This window comes from Calidris pugnax, unplaced genomic scaffold, assembly GCF_001431845.1.
Source record: "Calidris pugnax isolate Ruff unplaced genomic scaffold, ASM143184v1 scaffold56, whole genome shotgun sequence".
In the NCBI taxonomy this organism is placed as follows: domain Eukaryota; kingdom Metazoa; phylum Chordata; class Aves; order Charadriiformes; family Scolopacidae; genus Calidris; species Calidris pugnax.
The window spans coordinates 7,907,669-7,931,153 of NW_015090839.1; the positions used below are offsets into that span (position 1 = coordinate 7,907,669).

General features: G+C 36.8%; 1 protein-coding gene across 2 annotated transcripts in view; it reads left to right on the forward strand.

The window, feature by feature from the left end:
• The window catches only part of BAZ1A (bromodomain adjacent to zinc finger domain 1A), a 70,049-nt gene that overhangs the window by 33,691 nt on the left and 12,873 nt on the right, over nt 1-23,485 (forward strand). The window contains exons 6-20 of one of the 2 annotated variants that reach the window (XM_014941930.1): nt 1,292-1,426; nt 2,100-2,202; nt 4,815-4,981; nt 5,765-5,860; nt 7,746-7,884; nt 8,335-8,481; nt 10,826-10,921; nt 11,050-11,274; nt 11,786-11,951; nt 12,224-12,337; nt 13,456-13,580; nt 15,193-15,801; nt 18,605-18,768; nt 18,952-19,106; nt 21,470-21,618. In XM_014941930.1, the coding sequence (XP_014797416.1) occupies nt 1,292-1,426; nt 2,100-2,202; nt 4,815-4,981; nt 5,765-5,860; nt 7,746-7,884; nt 8,335-8,481; nt 10,826-10,921; nt 11,050-11,274; nt 11,786-11,951; nt 12,224-12,337; nt 13,456-13,580; nt 15,193-15,801; nt 18,605-18,768; nt 18,952-19,106; nt 21,470-21,618 (2,590 nt within the window). The remainder of the gene's footprint in view (nt 1-1,291; nt 1,427-2,099; nt 2,203-4,814; nt 4,982-5,764; nt 5,861-7,745; nt 7,885-8,334; nt 8,482-10,825; nt 10,922-11,049; nt 11,275-11,785; nt 11,952-12,223; nt 12,338-13,455; nt 13,581-15,192; nt 15,802-18,604; nt 18,769-18,951; nt 19,107-21,469; nt 21,619-23,485) is intronic. The other variant, XM_014941931.1, reaches the window with a different exon arrangement.

Genomic DNA, 23,485 nt, shown 5'->3' on the forward strand with positions numbered 1-23,485 from the left:
TTTTTTTTTTTTTTTTTTTTTTTTTTTTTTTTTTTTTTTTTTTTCTTTTTTTTTTCTTTTTTTTTTTTTCATCTTATGTGGAGATATATGGTGATATTTAGTATAAGTTCAGACTAAAGTTCACATCTTAGTCTGTGCAGGATGAATGTGATCTGTTTACTTGTGCTCAAGGAATTGAGCAGCTTTTCCCACACTTAACAAGTAGGCAGCAATTTCCCTTCCTTTGCTTGCAGTGCCAGAGGAGATACCGGACTCTTTCACTGCATATTGCACCTTTGACCCTGAAATCCTTCTTATCTTCATCTTGTTTTTAGAAAGTGGCACGTTTGTTTATTACCTCTTGTGTTTTGTGTGAGGAATCCTCATACAGCTGTGTAACTGCTCCTTCTGTACAGGAAAGCTCTAAGAGATTAAATCATCATCAGTGACAGTCTTGCCTCTGAAAATTGTGGAAAATAACAGCTAATTTCTAAATAATTTTGTAACTTTAAAGTCTGTCTCTTTAAAAGAAATGGAAATAGAAAAAAATAGACCTGAAAGGGATAACCCAGTCCCTTCCTTGGGCTTGTTAGTGATCACGTTGTCCTTGATGTGATAGTGTGCTGGGTCTAATGATCTATTAGCAATGATTTCTGGTGCAGCAGGAAAATTGTTATATTCTGTATATGTGTGCATTTGTCATCTTCACTTTGTTTGGGCTTTTTGTGGAAGGTCTCCTTGTTCCCTGCTGATTGCCTTGCATTTCAGCAGTTATGTGAACTTGTGTTGTTTGGATTGTCTCCTGTGTATCCTCATCCCTATTGCTTGATAAGGGCAGAATTTTGAAGTGACCAGGTTGAGAAAGCTGACTTGAAAAGAAACAATTCAGAATGAGAAAAGTCATACATTTTCTCCTCCTCCAGAAATGTTGAAGTATGATAGAGAATTATATGATTCTTCAGTAAATTAATTTTCTGTCTTTCTCTGGCAAAAGTAATTCTCAACACCTTTAGGTAACTTGCTAGGAAGACTCTGCCAGCTATGTTTGCTAAAAGGCATCTAAAGAAATACAGTCTTACTAAATGAAGCCAAATACTGTTTTCAAATGTGTGCTGCTTTCATTTTTATCCACTTGATGGGTTAACTCTACAGTTATGCTATTCCAGAATTTTACTACTTATCCTAAACTGGCCTATTGTGAATCTAGTTACATTTATGTCTTTTTTGTGAATTGACGATTTATTAATTAGCTTATATTTATGTAAAGGAAAGAATTCCACAATTTAGATCTGTTTTCACCTTTCTTACTAAGGCAACATCAATTGCAAAATACAATCTAGCAGAACAGAATTTCTCCTACTTCTTTCCTGATGACCCACCCACATTTATCTTCAGTCCTGCAAGCAGACGGCGAGGGAGACCTCCAAAGAGGGCATCTACTAGTCTTGTAAGTAATAACATTTTTAATCTGGATGAAGACACATCAGCGTAGTCTTTAAGTTCTTCCATCTTCTCTGAACTTTCAGAAGACTTGGAATACAAGGTTGACGTGCTTTTTTTCTTGGAGGATGAATTGGGATATATAACACAATTGCTATTAAAGTAGTTTGCTTTATAGCTAAGCTGATAAAAGGGACCATACTTGATATCTTCTTATTTTTTTCTTTCTTCTTTCTGTGATCCCACCAAGAAACTAGCTTTTCAGAGTGTTGTGAAGGCACATAGAGTACTTGTCTCTTCTGGGAATGATAAGTAAATTGCTAAAAAAATTTTAAAAACTCTAATTTGTACTTTTAGATATAGTTATCATCACTTGCCCTCAGATACAGTTATGTTACTTGCCTGTATTTAAACACAGCAAAGCTCAGTGCTCTAAACTACTTTATTTAAAAGGAAGGTGAAAGAAAACATTTTGGATTTCACCCCCCTCCCCTTCTGACTATTAGGCAGGATCTCTGAGTACTTAGAATGACTGTAGCTAAACTCTTACAGCCTGTTTTTATTCTTTAGAGAACTGTTGAAAAATTGGGAGTATCTGTTGCTGTCATTTCACTATTGATACTATGTTATTTTTTATTTTTTTTTCCCCTCTCCACTCCCGTGTCCAAATTCTCTATCAGGAGGATGAGATCCCTGCTAAACAAAACACCCAAGGAAACAAAAGTAAAGTGGCAAGGGAGAAGACAAGGTTCCAGAAGCAAAAAGAAGATATGCAGGCCATGGGTAAGTTGAGGTTTAGTCCTATGACTAGCAGAACCAGTTTTTGCAGTCTGAGAGTAGGCCATAATTAGAGTATTTTTGGGGTTTCCTGAATTTTTATTTTTTTTTTACTGAACTGGGGAAATGTAGGAAGCTTGTGATCCAGTTGTGTTGATTTTCATCTCGAATAAATAAAGAGCAAAATAAATTTTTACACAAGTTTGGATTCTGAAGTCAGGTATAAATTTCACCAGCTGAAGGTATATAAAAACATGAACGTTTAAGACAAATCAATCTGTTGTGTGAGGAAAATCTGTAAACGGAAAAACTACCTCAAAACTTAAAAGAACTGCAATGCTTTCTAAACCTCTAATAATCATTAAGGAAATTTTCAGTCCTTCTGAAGATGTCTGCGTAGATAATTAAGGTATGTCTAAATGTCCTGCTAGATTACTTCCAGTATGTTTACAAATTTTTCTAATTAAAGGAGTACAAATCATGTAAGAGATTTTTATTTTGGATTGATTGAATTATTTTGGCTTAGTTTTGACCTGTTTCTTATCTCTTTAAACTTGATTTCAAATGAAGTAAGGGGACGCATGTACCTTTTGCACGGGTTTAACTGGGTAAACTGGTGCATCTTCTTGAGGAGACAAAACTCAGACATTGAGATGTTCTTCTGGATTGTAAGCACTAATGTCCTATACTAATTAAAGACTTTAATCTGTGGAAATACTTCAGTGAACTTCTGTTTTCTACCTGTCGTTTCCATTATCATAGAATGTTTTAGGGTTTTAGGAAGTCCTGGAAGTTTTCGAGTCTAACATCTGCTTAACTAACTGCAAAGTTGTCTGAAGCTGCTCAGGGCCTTTTTCTTCATGGGAAATGGGGACACAAGGGTAACGGGCTCCACGAAAATTGTGTGTCCACTTTTTTGCACAACTAGTATCTATTTGTTTGTGTGCTAGAAATGACAGCACAGAACAAGGTAATCACTGATCAATATCAAAGCTGCTTCCTTTCTTGTGTGGCACAAGCTACAGCTTCTAGAAGGCTTGTGAAGACACATCTATGGCTTAATTTTATCTTTGTGTTAACCTATTGCACCCCAAAACTCAATACCCTTGAAACTGCACTTTCATTGTTTGAAAGTGTATATCAGCCTTGAAATAAGTCGTATAATGTGGAGATCCAAGTGTATTCTTCGTATTTTCTACCATCTCACTAGAAAGCTGCCACAGCATGTTCATATTCAGACTTTATAAGTGTTCTCTGTTCTTTGTTGAGGACAAAAAATGATGATGAATCCTTCAAGCTAGTAATAATATTTTTTAAAAAAAATACTGTGGTGTGACACTTACTCTTTGTGTTCATTTTTGGCACAATGTTGGCCCATGATTATAAACTTTCTTTTTTAAAGATGCAGTTCTCTAATTTGAAACTGACAACATGTTATGCTGGTTGTTTGAAAAGTATGATCCCATCCATACAATAAGCTTAAAAGTACACTTTGAAACATACTATGTTATTGTAATTGAATATTAATCTAAACCTTTTATCTGTAAATAATGTTTAATTGGAATGGCAATTACTGAAATTCATAAAGTATCTAATAAAGAGCTGCTATAGTACTTTACTAAAGATGCGGAAAGGTAGCAAAATACCAAGTACCTTGAAAAACCTTTTCTGTATGTGGAAGACTATGGGGGATCAGCTTCACTGCTGTTGCTTGCTGGGTGAGAGCCATTGCTGGTATGTGTAGTAGCTGCCTTATAAAAGCAATCTAGCCCATTTTCAGAATTTTCTAGGAAAATGTAATCAAAATCTCTTTTTTGAGTGCTGTCCACTTGGTAATAGAAATAAGGATCATTTTTCATTTTCTTCACTTGTGATTCTAGCTTTCTTGATTATTCAATTAAAATGGTAAGCCCCCTGACCCCCTTTTAATTTCTTAGCCTGTGTGTGGTTTGGAAGATATTGTTTACAGAAAGTGGAAATTTGTATCCTGCTATTCTTCTGCAAACAACTACAAAAAAATCTGGATCTCCTCAGGCAATAACATTTATTACCAATTAAAGTTCATCTTAAACTGTATAACAGAGGTAAAACTTGCACAAAAACCACTGAAACACTAAGTAGGTCTCAACTGTATTGACTTGCAGTAATTCAGTAATAAATAAATATTTAAAGATAATTTATTTAAAGGGGTTTATATCACAAATATTTCATGGTTATGTGCCACACCTAGTTATGATGTTCTTTTATTAAGCAGTCATTACTCAATATGTTGCTGTAATTACATGCAGTTGGAATCAGTCCTCATCTTTGTCACTTTATAGAAACCAATAAACATGTAATAAACTTCTGTGTACTCATAAAACCAGAGAAATTCGACTTGATTACATTGATGACAACCTTGTAAAACATGTATAATACTTAGGCTTAAAATTCTGATTCTCAAAAGAACTTTCAAGTGATTGAGTTTCTGGTTGGCATAGAAACAATTCAGTCTTCATAACAATATCTTTTTCATATGGTAATTATAAACAGATCAGTCTATTTAGCACAGTTAAATAAAATTAACATTTTACAAAAGAAAAAAATAACTTTGGTTTGTTTGGTTTTTTCCTTTATAGCTTTTGAAAAAGCTAAATTAAAACGGGAGAAGGCAAATGCTATAGAAGCTAAGAAAAAGGAGAAAGAAGATAAGGAGAAAAAGAGAGAAGAATTAAAGAAGATTGTGGAAGAAGAAAGGATGAAGAAGAAAGAAGAGAAAGAGAGACTCAAAATAGAAAAGGAAAAAGTAATGCATTTGCAGTATATGTGCTTCGTATAGGAACAGTATAATGGCTTTACTTGTTTCTGGTTTACTTGTTTCTTAGTTGCTGTCTGCTCCAAGTTATTTTCCATTAACTGTTTTCAGTTCTTAGAAATGCACTTTGTAAGAATTGGCAGGTAGGAGATATGATTAGGGATTTGACTTTCTGGACAACGTTCTCTATATTATAATTTTAGATCACAAAAAGTTCACTTTTAACTTAATTCTGAAGTTGTGGGTTGTTTTTTTGTTTTGTTTTTTTTTTCTCATAATGCACAACAGTATTGAATTTGGTGCTTGTATTCTACTTCTGTCTTAAAGACACCGTACTACGTCAGATACACAGCATATTAAATGGCTGTGGGTTTCCTCATGGTTTCTCTCTGGATGGAAATTGCTAAATAACTTTCTATCACTTTGAATATGAAGAAATTATTTATTCCTCTGTATTTTGCCACATCCACTATCTGTTTTGATGGTCTCGTTATGGTGGCAACTTTCATAAATAGTATTATTTTTAGATATTCTTTCATCAGCCACTTTCATTTAGAAAACAAAAAAAACCAACAAAACCCTATGTCTAATCCAACAAAATGTTACCACAGTTTACTTCTAAATGTTTTGCCAATATCTTCTTATCCAAAATAATTCATTCTAATTAAATAGGTTTTATTTTTCAGTGTGATTGAAATATTAAGTGGTGTAGTTCTAGAAACTGTAATAGGGCTATCTGACAATATTTTTTATACAATTGCAACACTTTTTCAGGAAAGAGAGAAGCTGCGTGAAGAAAAAAGAAAATATGTTGAATACCTGAAACAATGGAGTAAGCCTAGAGAAGATATGGAGTGTGATGATCTGAAGGTATGATTGGATTTGGAGTGGCTCGAGCTTGTGCTCTACAGGGTCCCCAAGCTTGATTCCCTAATGCAGGGGCAGATCTAGGTCTGATCTGACTGCTGGGGGGTGTGAATCACCTGCAGGCATGTAGTGCTTCCCAGTGGTGATGCTAATAGGGTCATCTGCATTTTCACCCTCCAGAAAAGCTCTACAGTCTGTTCTTGGTCTTATCGTGGAACAGATGTATTATTTTTGGAGTGCTGCCCTTACTGTGGGTAAGGGTGGAGGGTATTGAGTATGTCTGACTCTTCTGTTACATACACAACAAGCTCACCTAGAATAAACCCGAGTTACACAAAAAATTTGACTAATGAAGAAACAAAACTTTTGGCTGCAAAAGGTAGAAAGGCCATTAGCTTGTTACTCCCTGTGGCGTTCTTTTGATTAGACACTATCAGTATCCTTCCTGATAGAGTATCTTTCTGGATGATCCTGGAAACCTATGTAAAGTAACAATGATTTACCTCCCGAAAATCTTAGTGTTCTAAACAAGAATATAGTGTGGCTGTACATAACAGGAGATTGTTGAGTGTTACACATTTATGTACACCTATTATGATTAATTTTGGTAGGGGATAGTAAAGAGGCAAAATTGTCAGGGGGTTATTTGAGATAGATGGCAAAACATGACAAGCACAAAGAGGACAAGTGGAAACAGACCAGCGTTAAATGAATTGAAGTGATAGCACTGGTTGGGAGGAATATGAAAATTGAATGTATTTGCAAGGAGAGCTGTATAGGCCCTTGAAGATGAGAGTGAAAACCCTTAGCTGTGTATAGAAAGGGAGAATAAACTGAAGAAAGGGAAAAGCATTGTCAAAACAGAGGAAGCTGCACAAAATAATGCTGCTATGTGTCCACTGGAAAATAAAAAGGGAGGAGTAGGAAAGTAGTACCATCACTATGTGAAAACTGACAAGCATATGAATGAAGATCAGTTTAGGTGAGGAAGCAAGAAGACAGATCCACTCATAGACTGCTTTTCAAAAAATTTCCTTCTCATGAAATGTACGAAATACTGTACTGTGTTCTTCTGAAAGCCCAGTATTTGGCATTCTTCTCGTTGATGTTTGCAAGCTACCACCTTTGTGTAAAGGAACCATCCTTCTGGAAATTGTTTGATTCTGTCTGCAAAGAAACATTAAGCGAAGACGAATCTTGAAAAGTTACATCAAGATGTTAATTTGAAAGTCAAACAATGTTAGACACTGTCATCTATGATTTGGAGAGGGTGTCTCTGTTAAGTGGTCTTGTTACATGGTTACATTAGCTCCCTGCAAAATGTCTGCAGTTATCAGAATTGCTTTACCAACAAAAAACCCCAAATACCAGAACACTCGGTCATTAGACATGATCTTGCATATTCTAGTATTAGATGGGTGTGGTTTTATGTGAATGTGTTGGGGTTTTATTTGCTTGTCCTTGCAAGAAATAATGAGTAACTTCTAAAAAATATGTTTATTTTTGCTTGTCTGGACAGTTCCAGCAAACTTAAGTTCAGAATTTTTGTGAAGTAATACAGGTTTAAAGGAAGAATTTTGACAGCCAGTATTCTTAACTTTTAGTGGATTTGAGTTCCTTTAAACAAAGATGCAAAATCTCTGTGAACATGAATAAACTTTTCTCTCAAAGAATTTACATCCAAGTTGCACATTCTTAGATTGTAAAAGTTAGTACTACCACAGATGATACTGTGATAATTGGTTATGTGTTCTGCAGAACTATTTTGAGTAAAATAAAAAGAAACCAAACAGATATGCTTCTTAAAATCATAGACTGTTTGGTTTTGGTCACTTGTGTAATCTGCAAAAACCAGATACGTGATTAAGTTGTCCCATTTCGATTGCAGGAACTTCCTGTTCCAATTCCAGTGAAGACGAGACTTCCTCCTGAGATCTTTGGTGATGCTCTGATGGTTTTGGAGTTTTTGTATGCTTTTGGGGAACTTTTTGATCTTCAAGATGAATTTCCCGAAGGAGTGACTTTAGGCAAGTTGTCGTTTATGTGGCAAGGTGCCCCAATTTTGTGGTGTCCCTTCTCCAGCCAAACATCTTACAAACACCCAAATACCAGTGCTACAAAATTCTCTGTGCAGCTTTAATATGCCAGTGCTTACACGTGCATATCAATCTAGTTTTCTCTTCACAGTCAACTTCTTCAGTGTTTATAAAATCAAAATTAATTTTAATGTAGAAACTGTTAATCTACTCATTAAAATGACTACTTGTACTTTACTCTTGCAGTTATATGTTAAGAAAATAATGTTGTTTTGTCAACACTTTATAATGGCATCATTTTAGGAATATTTGCAGTAAATTATGAAAAAGTAACTTGGTTATCATATCTGGAGGGGAAAAAAATTGCTGTTTTCATTCTTCAGTACATAATCGTTTTCCAACTTTGCGGCAAAAGTGACGCTTCTTAAACTTTATTCACAGAAGTTTTAGAGGAAGCTCTTGTAGGAAATGACACTGAAGGCCCACTATGTGAATTGCTGTTTTTCTTCCTGACTGCCATCTTTCAGGCAATGGCCGAAGAGGAAGAGGAAGTGGCCAAAGATCAAATAGCTGATGCTGAGACCAAAGGTCAGATCCTTAATTTTACTGCTGAAAAACTGAAATTCCACTGGAATTAATTTTAAACTGCATGATTTATGGCATTCCTTTGTTTAATCTTGTCTTATTATGCATGGATATTGTATGTAAATGGACTTGTTTTTTCTCTTTTATCTGAAATTAAGGCTTTAAATTGGGCGTGAGGGTGGGGTCTGGGGGGAATAGAGAAAAAGCAAGCTCATTGTTACGACAGTTGTATCCAGCAAAGCATAATAAGCTTTTAACTGCACTGCTTATGTTTTGGAGGTGAGGGAAACTTGTCTTCACCTTCCTCTTCTTCCTTCAGCACTGTGAGTTGTTTCTCCTGAGGGTGAGAAGACAAGGCATTTTCCTAAATCTTCTCAGAGGACTTTATCTGTAGCTAATAAAAAAAAAAGTTCTGGGCCTAACTAGATTAAAAACTAAAACTCCCTAGCACAACTGGAATGGAGAACTCAATGTTCATTGTTCTTGAAGACTTAGAAGTATGCATCCACAACTCCTAGATGCTAGCATGTCTCTGTGGCTGAAGTTGCCCACATTTTCAGAGGCTTTTGGTGTACACCAACCACTGATCAGAAGGAAGTGCAGGCTTTGTTCCAAATTTATGTGGTCCTGTGCTTATGGACTACCAAATTTGCTGACTAATTAAAGGAGAAGCTTTGACCCTTCTTGCTATTTATTTCATTAGAAGTAGATAGGAACATAAGAGCGTATCCCATTTGAGGTCAAGAGAATCCCGTGGTTCCCCTGTAAGACAGATGGATGAGGTGTAGGAGGGTTCCTGTAATTCCTCTCTTAAAGACTATGCACTTTCTCATGCTTAAGGTTTATGTCCAGTCTATAAAATGTCTTTTTGTAAAACCTGGGCACTGTCTTCAGCAATAGAGACTGCTCTTGGAATAAAGTTACAGATTTGATATGCAGTGTTAACAAATTTAGATTGTATTTTAATTATTGTTGCATTTAGCAATTAAACTGTATCTTTTAACTACTGAGAGCATTGCTTAAGCAATATAGGCAAGGATTCCATTATCAGGTAATCATAGAATAGTTGATTAGATAATTATTTACAGGACTGATCAGAAAAAAAAGGTAATGTAACTTTCATATTTTAATTTGATATGGGGCTAGCAATTGCAAAACTCAGCCATTTTGCTTCCAGTTTAGTAGACCTGTGGTCAGGATACTTTATCTTTTACTTGCCTTGGATCTTTCATTTCTTGTCACTCTTGTTTAGACATCTTTCCCGTAAAAGGATTACACATTCTCAGCTTTGTAATTCTGGCTAACCAAACTAGTGGTAGTCAGCATGTCTGCTCACTTAAATTCTGTGCAGGCAGTGTTTCTGCAACAGAAACCACCACGGGTGTGAGGTTTTGACGTGTGCAGTACTTTCTTAAACCCTCTTGTACAGATAAGAGTGAGAAGGGGAGGTGCACAGGTTAATCTTGCGATGTCTGGGTGACAGTTCTCAAACATCATCAGTCATCATACAAGACTCTGTTGTGGATTTGCTTTTTATGTAGCCTTAGTTTGGATTTGTGGCTCTTTTGACTCGGTGATTTTGTAACTGCTTAGTGATTTGGACTTGAATAAAGTGAAATCGTTGAAAGAGCGTACAACGCTAAAAAAATTCTGCCAACCCTCTGGAGAAATACCTCTAAGTGCTAAGGAAACTTTTGTCTGAGAAACAGGAATTTTGCTGTTTCTTGCTTTTGCTGCCCCTCTTTCCTGGTCAGATTTCTAATGTGTGATGCTCCTTATTAAGGGCAGATGCTTGTTTTGGTGAAATATGGTTTCTTTGTAACCCCTTAGTAATTGTAGTTGTGCAGAACAGGAAGGCTATAGCTCAGTTAGAGATTAAAAGTATATAGTAAATGGTGATAACCAGTATCATAATGTGTGATTGGTTTTGGATGGTCAGTTCTAAAAACAAAATGATGATAGGAAATAACAGTTCATTTCAGGGAATGAAATGCAGGTGTTCTTGCACTGTTGTTTGTTTTCGCTTTCCAGTGTGTTATGGATTTGGCTTTGCTGCCTTTTATGTTGCCGTTGTGCATGTTTTGTGGCTGCTTTAACAGTTTATGTATAAGGGGAACAGCATATAGCATGTGGTGCATGTCCTTAGCTTTTAGTTGGATTTTTAGTTGCATTTAAAGATAGTGAATTTTAATTTGAATGTTGAATTGACTTTTGAATACATTGATGCTTTTGTAAATATTGGCCCTCTTTTCGCTTTGTCTGCAACTTTTAAAAACCGGCTTGCTTTCCTCCCCTCCACAGTACAAGTTTTAATTTCCACTAGAATAAAGTGTTTATTTCCTTAAAGATTTAACAGAGGCTTTGGATGAAGATGCAGACCCCACAAAATCTGCACTGTCTGCAGTTGCAACTTTGGCAGCTGCATGGCCCCAGTTACATCAGGGTATGTGTGGGTTTCACTTCTTGTTTTGTTACTGTTATTATTTTGCTCTGTATTTTAAAGCACATTTTTAATATTTATATATATTTAAATGTCTATATAAAATAACTGTTCATTCTTCTCAACTGTAGGCTGCAATTTGAAAAACTTGGATCTTGATAGCTGCACTCTTTCTGAGATTCTCAGACTTCACATTCTAGCGTCAGGTGCTGATGTAACATCAGCCAATGCAAAATACCGTTACCAGAAGCGAGGAGGGTTTGATGCTACTGATGATGCTTGCATGGAGCTGAGATTAAGTAATCCTGGACTCTTGAAGAAACTTTCAAGTACCTCAGTGTATGATTTGTTGCCAGGTAATAAAAGACAATAAATGTTCGAGATTATTAGATTGCTCATCAAGTGACCAGTTTTCTGACCGCATCAGATCAATAATAATCAATCTGATTACTCCTGAGTAGTTTTTTTTAAACCCTTAGTTTTTCTTGGAGGAGGAGACCTCTCTAGAAGAAGCATTTGAGTGACTCATACCTTGCTTTTTATTGCTGTCCTGGTTTGAGTCTTTCAGATTTTTTTTGAAATGGAGAAAAAAAATTGCATCTACTGTTCCTTTCTCCATTTTGAAGATAATACTGGATTTTAGTTTTTCTTTCAGTGCTAAAAGTTAATAAATTAAAAATAAAGGCTCACATCTCTGAGCAAAGCAGATACTTCAGGAAATGCCTCTTGGCAAGTGCAGCTGGTGCACTACAAATGTTCGACTGTTCACTTCTCAAGTGAGAACCAATCTTCAGCCTGGAGTGTGCAAGAGTAAGGCTTACTTATCAGTTGTAAATGAAATATAAACATGGGTCTGAATTTTATTAGGAGAAAAGATGAAGATCCTTCATGCCCTCTGTGGGAAACTTCTGACTCTTGTCTCCACTCGAGATTTCATTGAGGACTCGGTCGATGTGTTACGACAGGCAAAACAGGAGTTCAGAGAGTTAAAGGCAGAACAGCATCGTAAAGAACGAGAGGCAGCAGCAGCAAGGTAGGTCGAGGATACGGAAACCTAAATTTTGTTGCTACAACTTAGATTAATTCCTTGATTGCAAAAGGCGTACAAGAAACAGCAATAGTGTTGGTGTTTTATCCTCGTTTCTTAAGACCGTAGACAGGAGTGCAACTTTATTGTGCTTGGTGTTGTGCTTTCCCACATTACTGTTATTTTTAGATGATGCTGTAGTATAAAAGAAAAAAGATGTAGCCAGATCAGATACTAGATTAATGGCAACTGGTTTTCTATGTTCTTCTTAATATTAGGATACGCAAGAGGAAAGAAGAAAGGTTAAAAGAACAAGAGTTAAAAATGAAAGAGAAACAAGAAAAGTTGAAAGAAGAGGAGCAAAGAAATCCTGCTGTAGAAGTATCTGTTGGGTATGACACATGATATTACTGGGATACATGCGATATAGCACTTTGCAGTTAGGTGGCCAGACTTTACCTATGTAGTTTTCATTGACTTGACTATATACAAAGGTATATTTTAATTTTAGTATATAGCCCTTAATGTTGATTTGATTTTTCTTCCTAGTGTTCTAGGATTGCTTTATGACAGTGATTTTATTTTTAAAGTCAACTCTTATAATTCTACTGAAAGAGTTTGCCAGTTTTACCTACTGACAAGAGAGTATTTTCGTAATAGACCACTCTAGTTCATTTTCTAATTTGAGGAACTGGTCTAATCTGAGCTAGATAATACTGACTTCATGTAACAGTTTATGAATTAAATTTAATGGCATTTTTTTTTTAAAAAATGCTGTGCTATCACAGGTGATTTCCATAAACCCAAGGTTTTTGTTCTATTAATAAAACTGTATGGTTTCAGGTGGTAGGATTCATGCACATGCAGCTGTATAGGATTCCAGGAAAAAAAAACAAAGTGTACATACAACACTAGATCTTTACCTGCTTGAGGAAGGGAGTTAGTTAAATAAATCTGCTTGCAAAAGGTGAGCATGAGCCAAAGACAGATTTGTTCTAAGTTTTTGAAACTATAATTGAAGAAAAATAATAAAAGACATGTTATCCTGTAATGGTTGCATTAAGTTCCGTGGAACTTCAATTATATTTGCTAATGAAAGGAAAAATACGTAATAAGCATTTTATAAAACAATATATGTTTTGATGAGGAAACATTTTTTTAGTCATGAAAAAAATTCAGGTCAGTAAAACTACACTAAGATGTTCCCAAAAAAGATCTGATTATTATAATGCTCTTCAAATGAAAGAGTCAATACCAAAGGGCAGGTTTTAGTCTTAATATGGAATTTTCCATTTATGGTTCAGTGGGTTTCTTCTCGGTTTTAATATATTCTATGACTTAAATTTTATTTTTAAAAAGCATTCTAGGTCTTTGACTAGCTTAAGTATTTCTGAGAGGAAAATACTGTTTGTGTTGAAGGTGCTATATTCTATTGTGTATTTTTTTTCCATTCCATTCAGCTTTTAATATATGGTTGGTCAGTCACCATTTGTTTATTTTCTTGTATCAGGGAGGAGGAACGGGAAGACCTTGATACTAGTACAGAGAGCAAAGAGATTGAGCGTAAAGAGCAAGACATGGACACAGTGACGGAGGACGAAGAAGAGCTGGGACCAAACAAAAAACGAGGAAGAGGTAACGCTATAATTGTTCACTCGTGTACGTGTATGCATGTGCATGTATGCACCCAGGAATTTCTTGCATTTTAGAGTCAATTTTTATAACGTATCAGTCTTTCCTGTAAATTTTTAAAGGAAAAGAAGAAAAAAAACAATGACCCACCGCATCCAAACATGATCATATGGGCTGTGGAGTGCATTGAGCTGGCCTGATGTAGTTCTAGTGGCCACCTAGATGTTCTTTCACATTTCTGTTTCTTCTTGTCTTCTATACTTGGTGCCTGGATCCTCTTTTGTTTAAGAGCCCAGTCTGTTGCCTGCTGAAACATTACATTTATGAGTAATGTACTTGGAGAGAGAGTTGTAGGAGTCTCATCTAATAGGGTGTGGTGTGGTTTTGATTCTTTTTATTAGGAAGCTGCAAAAACAACAGGTGTTGTAAAAGAAAATGTTATATTGAGTGGTTGGGTTTAGTTTGCCTTTGTTAATGAAGCAGCATGTCTTTTATACCAGAATGCAACCAGACTCATCCTCAGGTTTAATTTCCTCAGCAGTGTGCCAGTAGGAGCTGTGGTGCGGGAAAAAAACAGCCTGCTATTTGCAATTAAACATAGGCACCACCAAAGCAAGATGAATTCTTGATGGCCTTAGGCTGCTGGCTCATCTGTGTCTTTCTCCCGTGAAGGCATTCTGCTAGTGTCTATGCGCATGAAAATCCTGGATGATTGTGGACCTGGGGTTGCAAACTTGTACAGTTCCTAACAGTGCCTGGGATAGAAACTCTGAGTCATTCAGTAAGACAGGTTTGCATGTTTGCTACAGCTTTATGATGGCAAAAACAATGAGGTCTTAAACAGAATGTCAAGTTTCTCAAATGCCCCCATCTGAGACATTGTGCCTGGAGGGCAAACAAGTGTTATTTTGTTCCTACAACTGGAGAAACTGAAGGTCACACTGGAAATCAGTAGAAATCGAGTCCTGACAGCATCTTTCACCATTGCGTGTGTTTACTAGAAGATGTACTTTTCTACATGACTATTGCAACCCGATTCTTTGGTAAACTAAGATGTGAATTGGAGTGTTTTCAGCTTGTACATGTTGAAGGGAAAAAACCAGTGTGTGTGTATATATATATATTTAAATGGATAAAATAACATAATTGAGTTTGTAATAAAAGCTCTTTTATAGGGATTCTGGTTTTGCTTGAGGTCTTGGGGGGTTTAAGTTGATAATTTTGAGTATGATAAATGAAGTCGAAAACATAGTTTGTATTCAATAATGAAATTGCCAGAGTTTTACTTTATCATGGGTAGATACTTTTAAGTTCTTAAGATTTTGGTTCTTTTTTATGTTGTTCAAAATGACAATGTCAGCAAATGAGACATGTACTTTCACTTTGCAGAAACTAGACCATTAAAGATAGCTTCCTCTCTATTGAGGGAATGGGGTTAATCACTTGAATTTTTCATTAATAAAACTAGTATTGTTTCTTGACTGAGCTGATGGTCCTTGACAGGGTAAGTTTAGCTAGTCAAAAAGGGACAGAACCAAAACCCAACCTTCACTTGAGTTCTTGGTTAAAGAATTTATAAGCATGTTGCTATCATTCTTCTTCCTTTAACTTGTAGGAAGGAGAGGGCAAAATGGATATAAAGAATTTACAAGACAAGAAGAGGCCACTTGTGAAAAGAGTGAACCTCTTACTGCTGAAGATGAAGAAGCTTTAAAGCAGGAGCAACAAAAGAAAGAGAAGGAACTCTTAGAAAAGATTCAGAATGCAACAGCCTGCACAAATATAACCCCGTTAGGTCGTGACCGTCTGTACCGACGCTACTGGATTTTCCCCTCTGTTCCTGGATTGTTTATAGAAGAGGACTATTCTGGTCTCACAGAAGACATGTTGTTGCCTCGTACCTCTTCCTTTCAGAATAGCGTACAGTCTTGCACAAATGAACCTCAGGTATTCAGTAAAACTGGAGAGTCTTTGAAATCCTCTGAATCTACCTCCAATATTGACCAAGATTCACACACCAGTGTTGTCGTAGAGGTGCCAAGGCCAGTATATAAACCAAACCGTTGGTGCTTTTACAATTCTCGGGAACAACTGGACCAACTCCTCGAGGCTCTCAATTCCCGAGGACATAGGGAGAGTGCCTTAAAAGAAACTCTTTTACAAGAGAAAAGTAGAATCTATGAACAACTAAGCAGTTTTCCTGTGGAAAAATTCCATATTCCAGGTAAATGAAAGGTTCCTGATCTTAATTTGCTTCCACAGCTGTAATTTCTATATCATATTCTAGAAATGTCTAATTCCCATTTAACTGTGTTTCACTCTATGGAAAACAGGGTTGGTCTTTTCCTTTATTTTTTCTTTTTCCTTTTTTTTTGGTGATGGATCTTTGTGTTGTTTCTCTGGTGTGTTATGCTTTAAAAAGCAATAATTTTTCTGTTATCCTGCTGTTTAGTAAAATGGGATTGGCTTATAAACAAACATTTTCAGGAAGTAATTTGAGCTTTGTGAAAAGATTAACAAGGGAGTAAAGACTAGTATCTGTGAAAGGTAAATCATAGCATTGACCATCTGATGTCCTTATTTCCAGTATGATGCACGCAGACACAAGATATGACACTGGAGACAGAAACATCGCAAAGGGAGGCAATTACTATTACCTTGATTTGCTGAGTAGGACATATTCTTTTGTAACTTTATAATGCATGAAATTATTCAAAAGCCTTTACTGGCCTATTGTGAATAAGGGAATGGTGGCATATTGCAGGGTCATACTAAAACCTTTGGGAGGGGAAAAAAATAGTGTAGCTGTGTTGGTTGTTATGTGGGTTAACGTCAGTGCAATGGATTCTGTGATATTCTTCGCTTTTCTATTTTCCTTGTCTTCGTTTGGCACAGGAGACATCTGCAGGGCAGTATTGTTTTTATGGATTTCAAAAGTGTAGGAGTGTAGTTAAAACCACCCTTGATGTGTTTCTTTTCCCTTTTCTTCAAGCCAAATATTTTGCCACTTACTGGCAAAGTATTAACTCCAGTCACTGATAAAATTCTGTGTACACAAGCTGGCAGCTGGCTTGTTTGTGGTGTGTAGGTGGGTAGAGTATGCTACCAAAATGAAACTCCCTAGAGTAATGTGTAAGAAATTGCATTTTGTTTCAAATTATGCCAAATTACCATGAGGATTTCAAGTTATCTATATTGAGGTAAGAGAGAATTAGTCATGGCAGAGCTGAGTTCTGCTTTACTGGAATGTGTATGCCAGGACACGCCTCGAACGTGCCAGATACTACTAAATCCATAACCAGTCTGCCGTTTATTTTGGTGGGAACTAGCACAGCACAGAGTTTCTGCATAGTAATGAAGTATTATTGAGAGGCCTTATAGCTGTGTTTGTGTGTTTTGGTGAGAAAATACTGTTTTTCTGGTATGTTTATGTGTGTGGTTCCTTATTTTCTTAGTTGCTTCTTTATCTGTATTTTGTATGTTTCTTTCTGCCCTCAAGCAACTTGATTTACACAATCATTAATTTTTCTTTCTGTGTAGAATAACATGAATAACATTGATTTAACAACAAACAAGCAATAAACATCCAAAAAAAACCCCAAACAAAACAAAAAAACCAAAAGGCAGCTTTGAACTTCACTTTAAAATGCAAATGCAGTGGTCTGATACCAACGGCCACTTCCTGTGTGATAAGCAGTGATAAGCAGCCACGTGTGGCTGTCCTTTGGGGAGGAGCTCCACTGCGGTGGACTCGGCTGCTGCCCTGTTGCCTTCACTCCAACGATTTGCAGGACAAGTGAGAACTCCCTGGTTCTCTTGGGCTGTAGACTGTTCTTCCCCCTTTCCCAATTCCCCCTCAAAAGAGCATGGAAATAAAACTGACACATGCTATTACTTGATTTTATTCCGGTATCCGTTAACTTTTCCCCATCAGTTATTATTAAGCCAATCGCTGCTGTTTCAGTTCTGCTCAAGGAAAAAAACCAAACATTTCATTCCTGCTTTTTCTTTTAAACCAAAATGGACGTTTCCAACATCCAGACGTCAGAGTGTGTTAGTACATATTTTGAGAATATTTGCGTAGTTACTTTCAGTTACAGGGAATTGATTCTGCAACTGAGAGTGTCTTAGAAATTCATCCAGTACTTCCTTAACAGCAACTTTATAGTAATTTTTTATTAAATACGTCTAAGTTCTTTTGTACACCTCCTCATCACTGCACTCACAGGATTTAAGGTAAATCCTGTGAACAGAAATGTTTGCCACTTCTGCAGGTTTGCAAGCACTGATTTAAGATCTGGGCATCCTTTCAGCTCTTCCCTGTGGCTTTTGAGCTTCTGCATGAATTTTCAGTTCTCTTATGAAGAGGTTTTTGCTTGACAGCCCATCATCACCTTTTCCTTTCTTTTTCATAAATTATCTGTTTTTCCCCTTTAATTAGAGGACACAATCAGTCTAGTCAGTGCCTCTGTCGTCTTTCCTTTATCTGTTTGGTTTTAAAGTTAGGTTTTTAAAATGGGTTATATCTTGTTCAGTTAGTTTTTGTGACTTGTCAGCTGCACTTGCTTGTTTTAAATGTTGCCATGATAAAGATCCATGCAAGAAGGAAAGCTGAAGAGTTCTCCTGTAAAGTAAGGACCATCAGATACGAAAAATATTAGAAATGTTACTTTATTCTTTTTCTTTCCTTTTTTACCCTTGCATTTGTAGCAGAAAGTTCTTGATTATCTTCTACTTTAGAAAGTGTTTTAAGGCACGAGAATTACTTTTACATTGACAAGAATTTTTCTTCCTGTGTATTGGGATGAGGAGATGCTAATCTATAGGTCTTCCCTTAAATGTATACTCAGCTTGGCTGGATCAGATGCCTTAGTTGGAGATGTTGATACTGACAACTCTCACTACAGGAGGGGAGTTCTGAACCTGGATGCTTAATTTGTTCTGCCCTGTACAGCTTTTGTTCTCTCAATACTGGCTACCTTAAGGAATAAAGTCCACTAACAAGAAGTTACTTGGTATTCTTGCAGACAAACCTCAAAGTGACATCAGACCTCCTTCAGGACGGGGAAGGATGCAGAACGCCCATGATGGATCTCACATCTCTGCAGAGAAGCAGCTTGAACTGAGACTTAGAGACTTTCTTTTGGATATTGAAGACAGGATCTATCAAGGAACGTTGGGGGCTATTAAGGTATTTGTGAACTGAGGAACACCTAGGAGCACGGTGGTGCCGTTGAGTCTGTAACTTTAATGAGAGCTCTTGCATATTCTGGGTTTTATTGAAAGCATAATTAAATTAAGTGTAGACAGTAATTGGAAAAAAGTTTGTGGCCTCTGATTCTTTGGAAACTTCAAATTAGTATGTTTGCTTCAGGTTACAGACAGACAGTCTTGGAGAGCAGCCTTAGAACATGGGCGGTATGAGTTTCTGAATGATGAAAACAAAGAAAATGGTATAATTAAAACTGTGAATGAAGAATCTGAAGAAATGGAAACTGATGATCAAGATAAGTTTATTGTGAAAGACAGGTAAGAGCTATGGTTTAAATAATCGCTCTTCCCTGTGAGTTTTATAGAAGTGCTCTGGGTTTTTTTAATCTTTAAATTGTTTTTACCCTCAACTTCTTTGGAATTGTATTTTTTAACATTTGAGTTGTAAAATGCGAGATTCTTGTGTTGGTTTATTTTTTCTAAATGACACTGTTCTATTACCATGTAAGACCAAGACACCAGTTTCTACAACTACTATTCAGGTATTACACTGCTCAAAGTGAACGTTAATTATCAAATAAGGAATATGTGAATTCATTTTAAAATCACTGAAATGCAGAGAAAAATTATTCTGGCAATTTCTGTTTTGCTTGCCAGAAGAAAAAAAACTCCAACCAACCACAAAAAACCCCAACCACTTTGTGGAAAGAGTGTTTAAAAGGGAAAATGGTAATAATAACAAATTACTGGTTGAACTGGCCAGTGTACCTCTTGGTGAGTCACAATAAGAACGATCAGTGCGACAGGCCATGTGCTGGATTAACCTTTAGCGCCGCAGCAAAACAGAGATATAATCTTACCATGTCATGAATGATGATCCTTCCGTAGAACAACCTGCAACATAGTGAAAGAGAGGAAACCTCAAATCACACAGTGTTGCAGCTGTAAAAGTGTTTGGGTTTTGGGGGGTTTTTTGTTTGTTCTTTAAACAAACATTTGAGACAGATGTGGGAATCTACACTATATCAGTGTTTGTTGTAAATCTAACTGTAGAAACTGCAGCTTTTTAATTAATAATTCTCAGAAATTACATACTTTTCAGAAATAGCTACCTTAATTTTCTTAATGCATATAAAATTGTATGTCTTGGTAGGATGTGAATGCTAAAATATTGCAGGAAAAAAGATTCCTCGGAGGCGGTCGTTGTACTAACATCCTATTTCCTTATGTATTCTCTGAGGCTTTTGGAATTAGACTTCTATGAAAGCTGTATTTCTTAGTGACTCTTGAATGCTGTGTTGGATGAAGGAATTTAAAATTTAAATTTCTTTAAGTTTTTTCCCTTTTTATTTCAGTTTGCTGTATTGGTATTTTCATATAAGACTTTGGATTTGAGTTCTCTGGTTGCGTGCAAAATGGATAGGGTCGTCCTTCTTTATATTAATGACACAATATACAGACGTTGGCTTCCGGAAAACCACAACATAGAAATATTCCACTCTTTTAATTAAGAAGCTAAAATTTATGCCTCCAGTTACCTTGGGCACTTGCTCCATTGCCAACTCTCACTTCAACTGCAGAAGCTTGTTGCTTCATTTTTTTTCCATTTGATACTGACTCCGTCAAAGCTTCTGAATAAAGTCTACCCTAATAAAGTCTTGCATATTTAGACAGAGACTATGGGATTCTGAAATCACGTGACAGACTGCTTTTGATTCTGGGCTTTTTATCCACCTCAGAGCGAGTGACATCTCATTAAGACCTTGGAGTTTGACTAGTGAAATGTAAATAACTGTGCAGCTTTTTTTCTGTTTGCTTTCAGGCTCTCGAAATGTGTGTGACTGCAAAATATAATGAACAGCTTTTAAGTGTGGAAAAAAGAATAGGGACAACCAAAAGCATCGCTTATTCATCAGAATAAAGCAGAATCCAGACAGTCTTAATTAGTTATTTTTTTTTTTTTTATAAACCTCAAGTAGAAATTGAATTTTATTTTCCTTAGTGTGAGTTGCTCTCCTACACTATACTTACGTTTGTGGTTCAGGAAGATTAGCTACACTTTGAAATGATTACTTAGTCTTCGGTCAAAGAAGGCTGTTTTATTGGAAACCTACCACTCCCCTTCTATTTTTTTTTTTTTCTTTCCTCGCATGAAGAGTTAGTATTTAAGAAGTCCTCCAAGGATGAGAATATATGTTAACAATTCAAAATTTGACATTCTAAAATTATTTTCTTGTTTTATTTCATTTATTTCTTTTCAAAAATCTTATTAATTGTGGGGATATGCGTAGTTGAACTTCTGCAGATGGAAGTATTCTAAAAGGCTGCACCTCACCACTGGAAATGTTTTTTCACTGCAGAATTATTGGATCTATACTATTCACAGAAATCTCTCATAGACTAGTTGATGGATGTTGTTTCAAATCTTCTGGAAATCTTAATAAGTGTATTGAAATTTGTTATCCACATTTCTTTAAATTTAGCTAACTTTGTTACCTAAAGATCATTTATCTAGATTAACTAGACTAATGAAGCAAACTTGACAACTGGGATAACTAATCACACCTGTGCAGTGAAGTGAAAATAAAAATCTCCTGTGGATACAGACTGGTAAAAATATCTGTGGTGTTAAATTGAAAGTATGTTTTAACAAAAAAAAATTGAATACACTTCTATTCTAGACTTGTTGGGTTAAAAACCGAAGCTCCAAGTGCTGCATCAACAAGTACCAGTACTCCTCAGCCAGTGAATAATGTGGTCCACTACTTGGCATCTGCACTGCTTCAGATAGAACAAGGCATTGAGCGGAGGTTTCTTAAAGCACCTCTTGGTAAGCTTTCAGTATTGAAACTGTATGTCTCAAATTTTATGTAAGATTTTGTAAGAAACGGCACATACCACCCCAAAAAAAACCCACGCCCCAAACCCACTTGCTTCTTTTGTAAGACCTGGATGCTTTAGAGCGACACGTTGGGGAAAAGAACAAATAGCTAACCTATTCCTATGTACCCCTGTAAAATTAAAAAGCATTAGATTGTTAGTTTACAAGACCATAGCTCAGGAGGAAATACTAATATTTTTCTTATTATTGTTCATGTCCTGAATTACATGTATTAATTAAGTAACAGCACATTTTACTCTTAAATACATGCCTGTTTAACCTGAATCATTTACAGGACCTTGTTTATGTGGCCCTAGAATTATACTGAAGCATTGGGAGGCAAACCTTAGGCAGAAGTGAGGGAGCTTTCTGGGGGAATGCTCTGTAATTCAGCGTTAATGTTGAGGCCAGTGTATCATGCAACTATACTATGAGTTTCTTCTGTGTGTTTTTTGTACGTTGCAAAAATGTATGCTCCTTTCTTGTACTGTTTCTGTGACAGCACTATAGGTCTGGATCACCTTGTTCAGCAGTAAAAGCATATTTACAATAAAACATAGTAAAGATTTACACTGCAAACTTTTAGATCCTCAGGTTATGCGTTTATGCTGTAAAATTTGGAAATAAAAGGTTGCAAGAAAATTTAACCCAAAGCACGATCATAACTTGACTTTAACACACATTCCTTCCTTGAATTCCTCTGACGAGCTCTAGGGGTGAGAGAGGGGATCCAAAGTGCATGAAGTCATGTTGCTTTCCAGTGATCCCTTAGGTCTGGATTCCTGGGGATCCTTTTGCAATTCAAAACTGGAGTTTTGTCCTGGAGAAGTGTGTGAAGGTGGCTTCTTGTTCCTGAGGTGGCTGTCTGGGCCCAGCTTCCCCTCGGGATGCCGCATGGAGGACAACCTGATCTCTGCTTGGCCAGACCCTTTACTTCCCACCCACAAGTGTGCCGTGGGGCTTGCCAAGGGTTCTCCAGGGCACGTCCTGCTAAATTGATGCTCTCTTCTTTAACGACTGCATTCAGAATCCTTAGGTCCTGGCAGATTTTGCTGCAGTAGTTTAAGATGAAAATGCAGGTTTTGGTGTATTAACACTAGGCTTTGGTGCCTTGTGGCATAGTTGACCCAAAACGCGTTCTGCATCTCAACTGCTCCTGCGTGGAGTCTGGTGTCTGGGTGGCAGTTGCTGCTGAAGATGAGTTGGAGCTAGATTTGTGGCAGAGACTCGGACAGGCAGGCGTGGGTTCCCCTCCACGAGCTTTCCTTAGCAGCCTGGTGACCTCTAGAAGAGGGAAATGCAGCAAGCGACTGAAGTGAGGTGGGGGGAGCACAGGATTAGTTTAACCCACAGCTGTTTAAAAGCTTTACTCAGCTGAGTGTTTGGTCAACTCGGGTACATCTGCCCTTTCCAAGCCAGGCACAGTATGGTGTATTTCCAGCTGTGTGACTGGATGTACAACGTGTGTATGGGACAGTTAATTGACAGTACACCTCGAGCTTGTCATGTTTACTCTGCCTGTGCAGGCTGTAAGCACATTGTGCAATATATGCCTCCGTTACCAAGCTCTCTCTGAGGGTATTTTGGCAACAGCATCTTACTGACAGCTATAAGTTTACCACAGTGTGCCCTTAAGGGGAAAAACATGGCTATTAGTAGGTTATGGCCATAGATCGGGCATCCTGAGTTAAGGGAAAAGGACTTAGAGCAAAAATGTCCCTGAAGTACTGGAGATAAAGTTTTTTAGGAATCCTGCATCTTTTCTTCAGTGGTCCCAACTCTGCCATAATCTAATGGTGGTTCCTGTTTTTGCCTG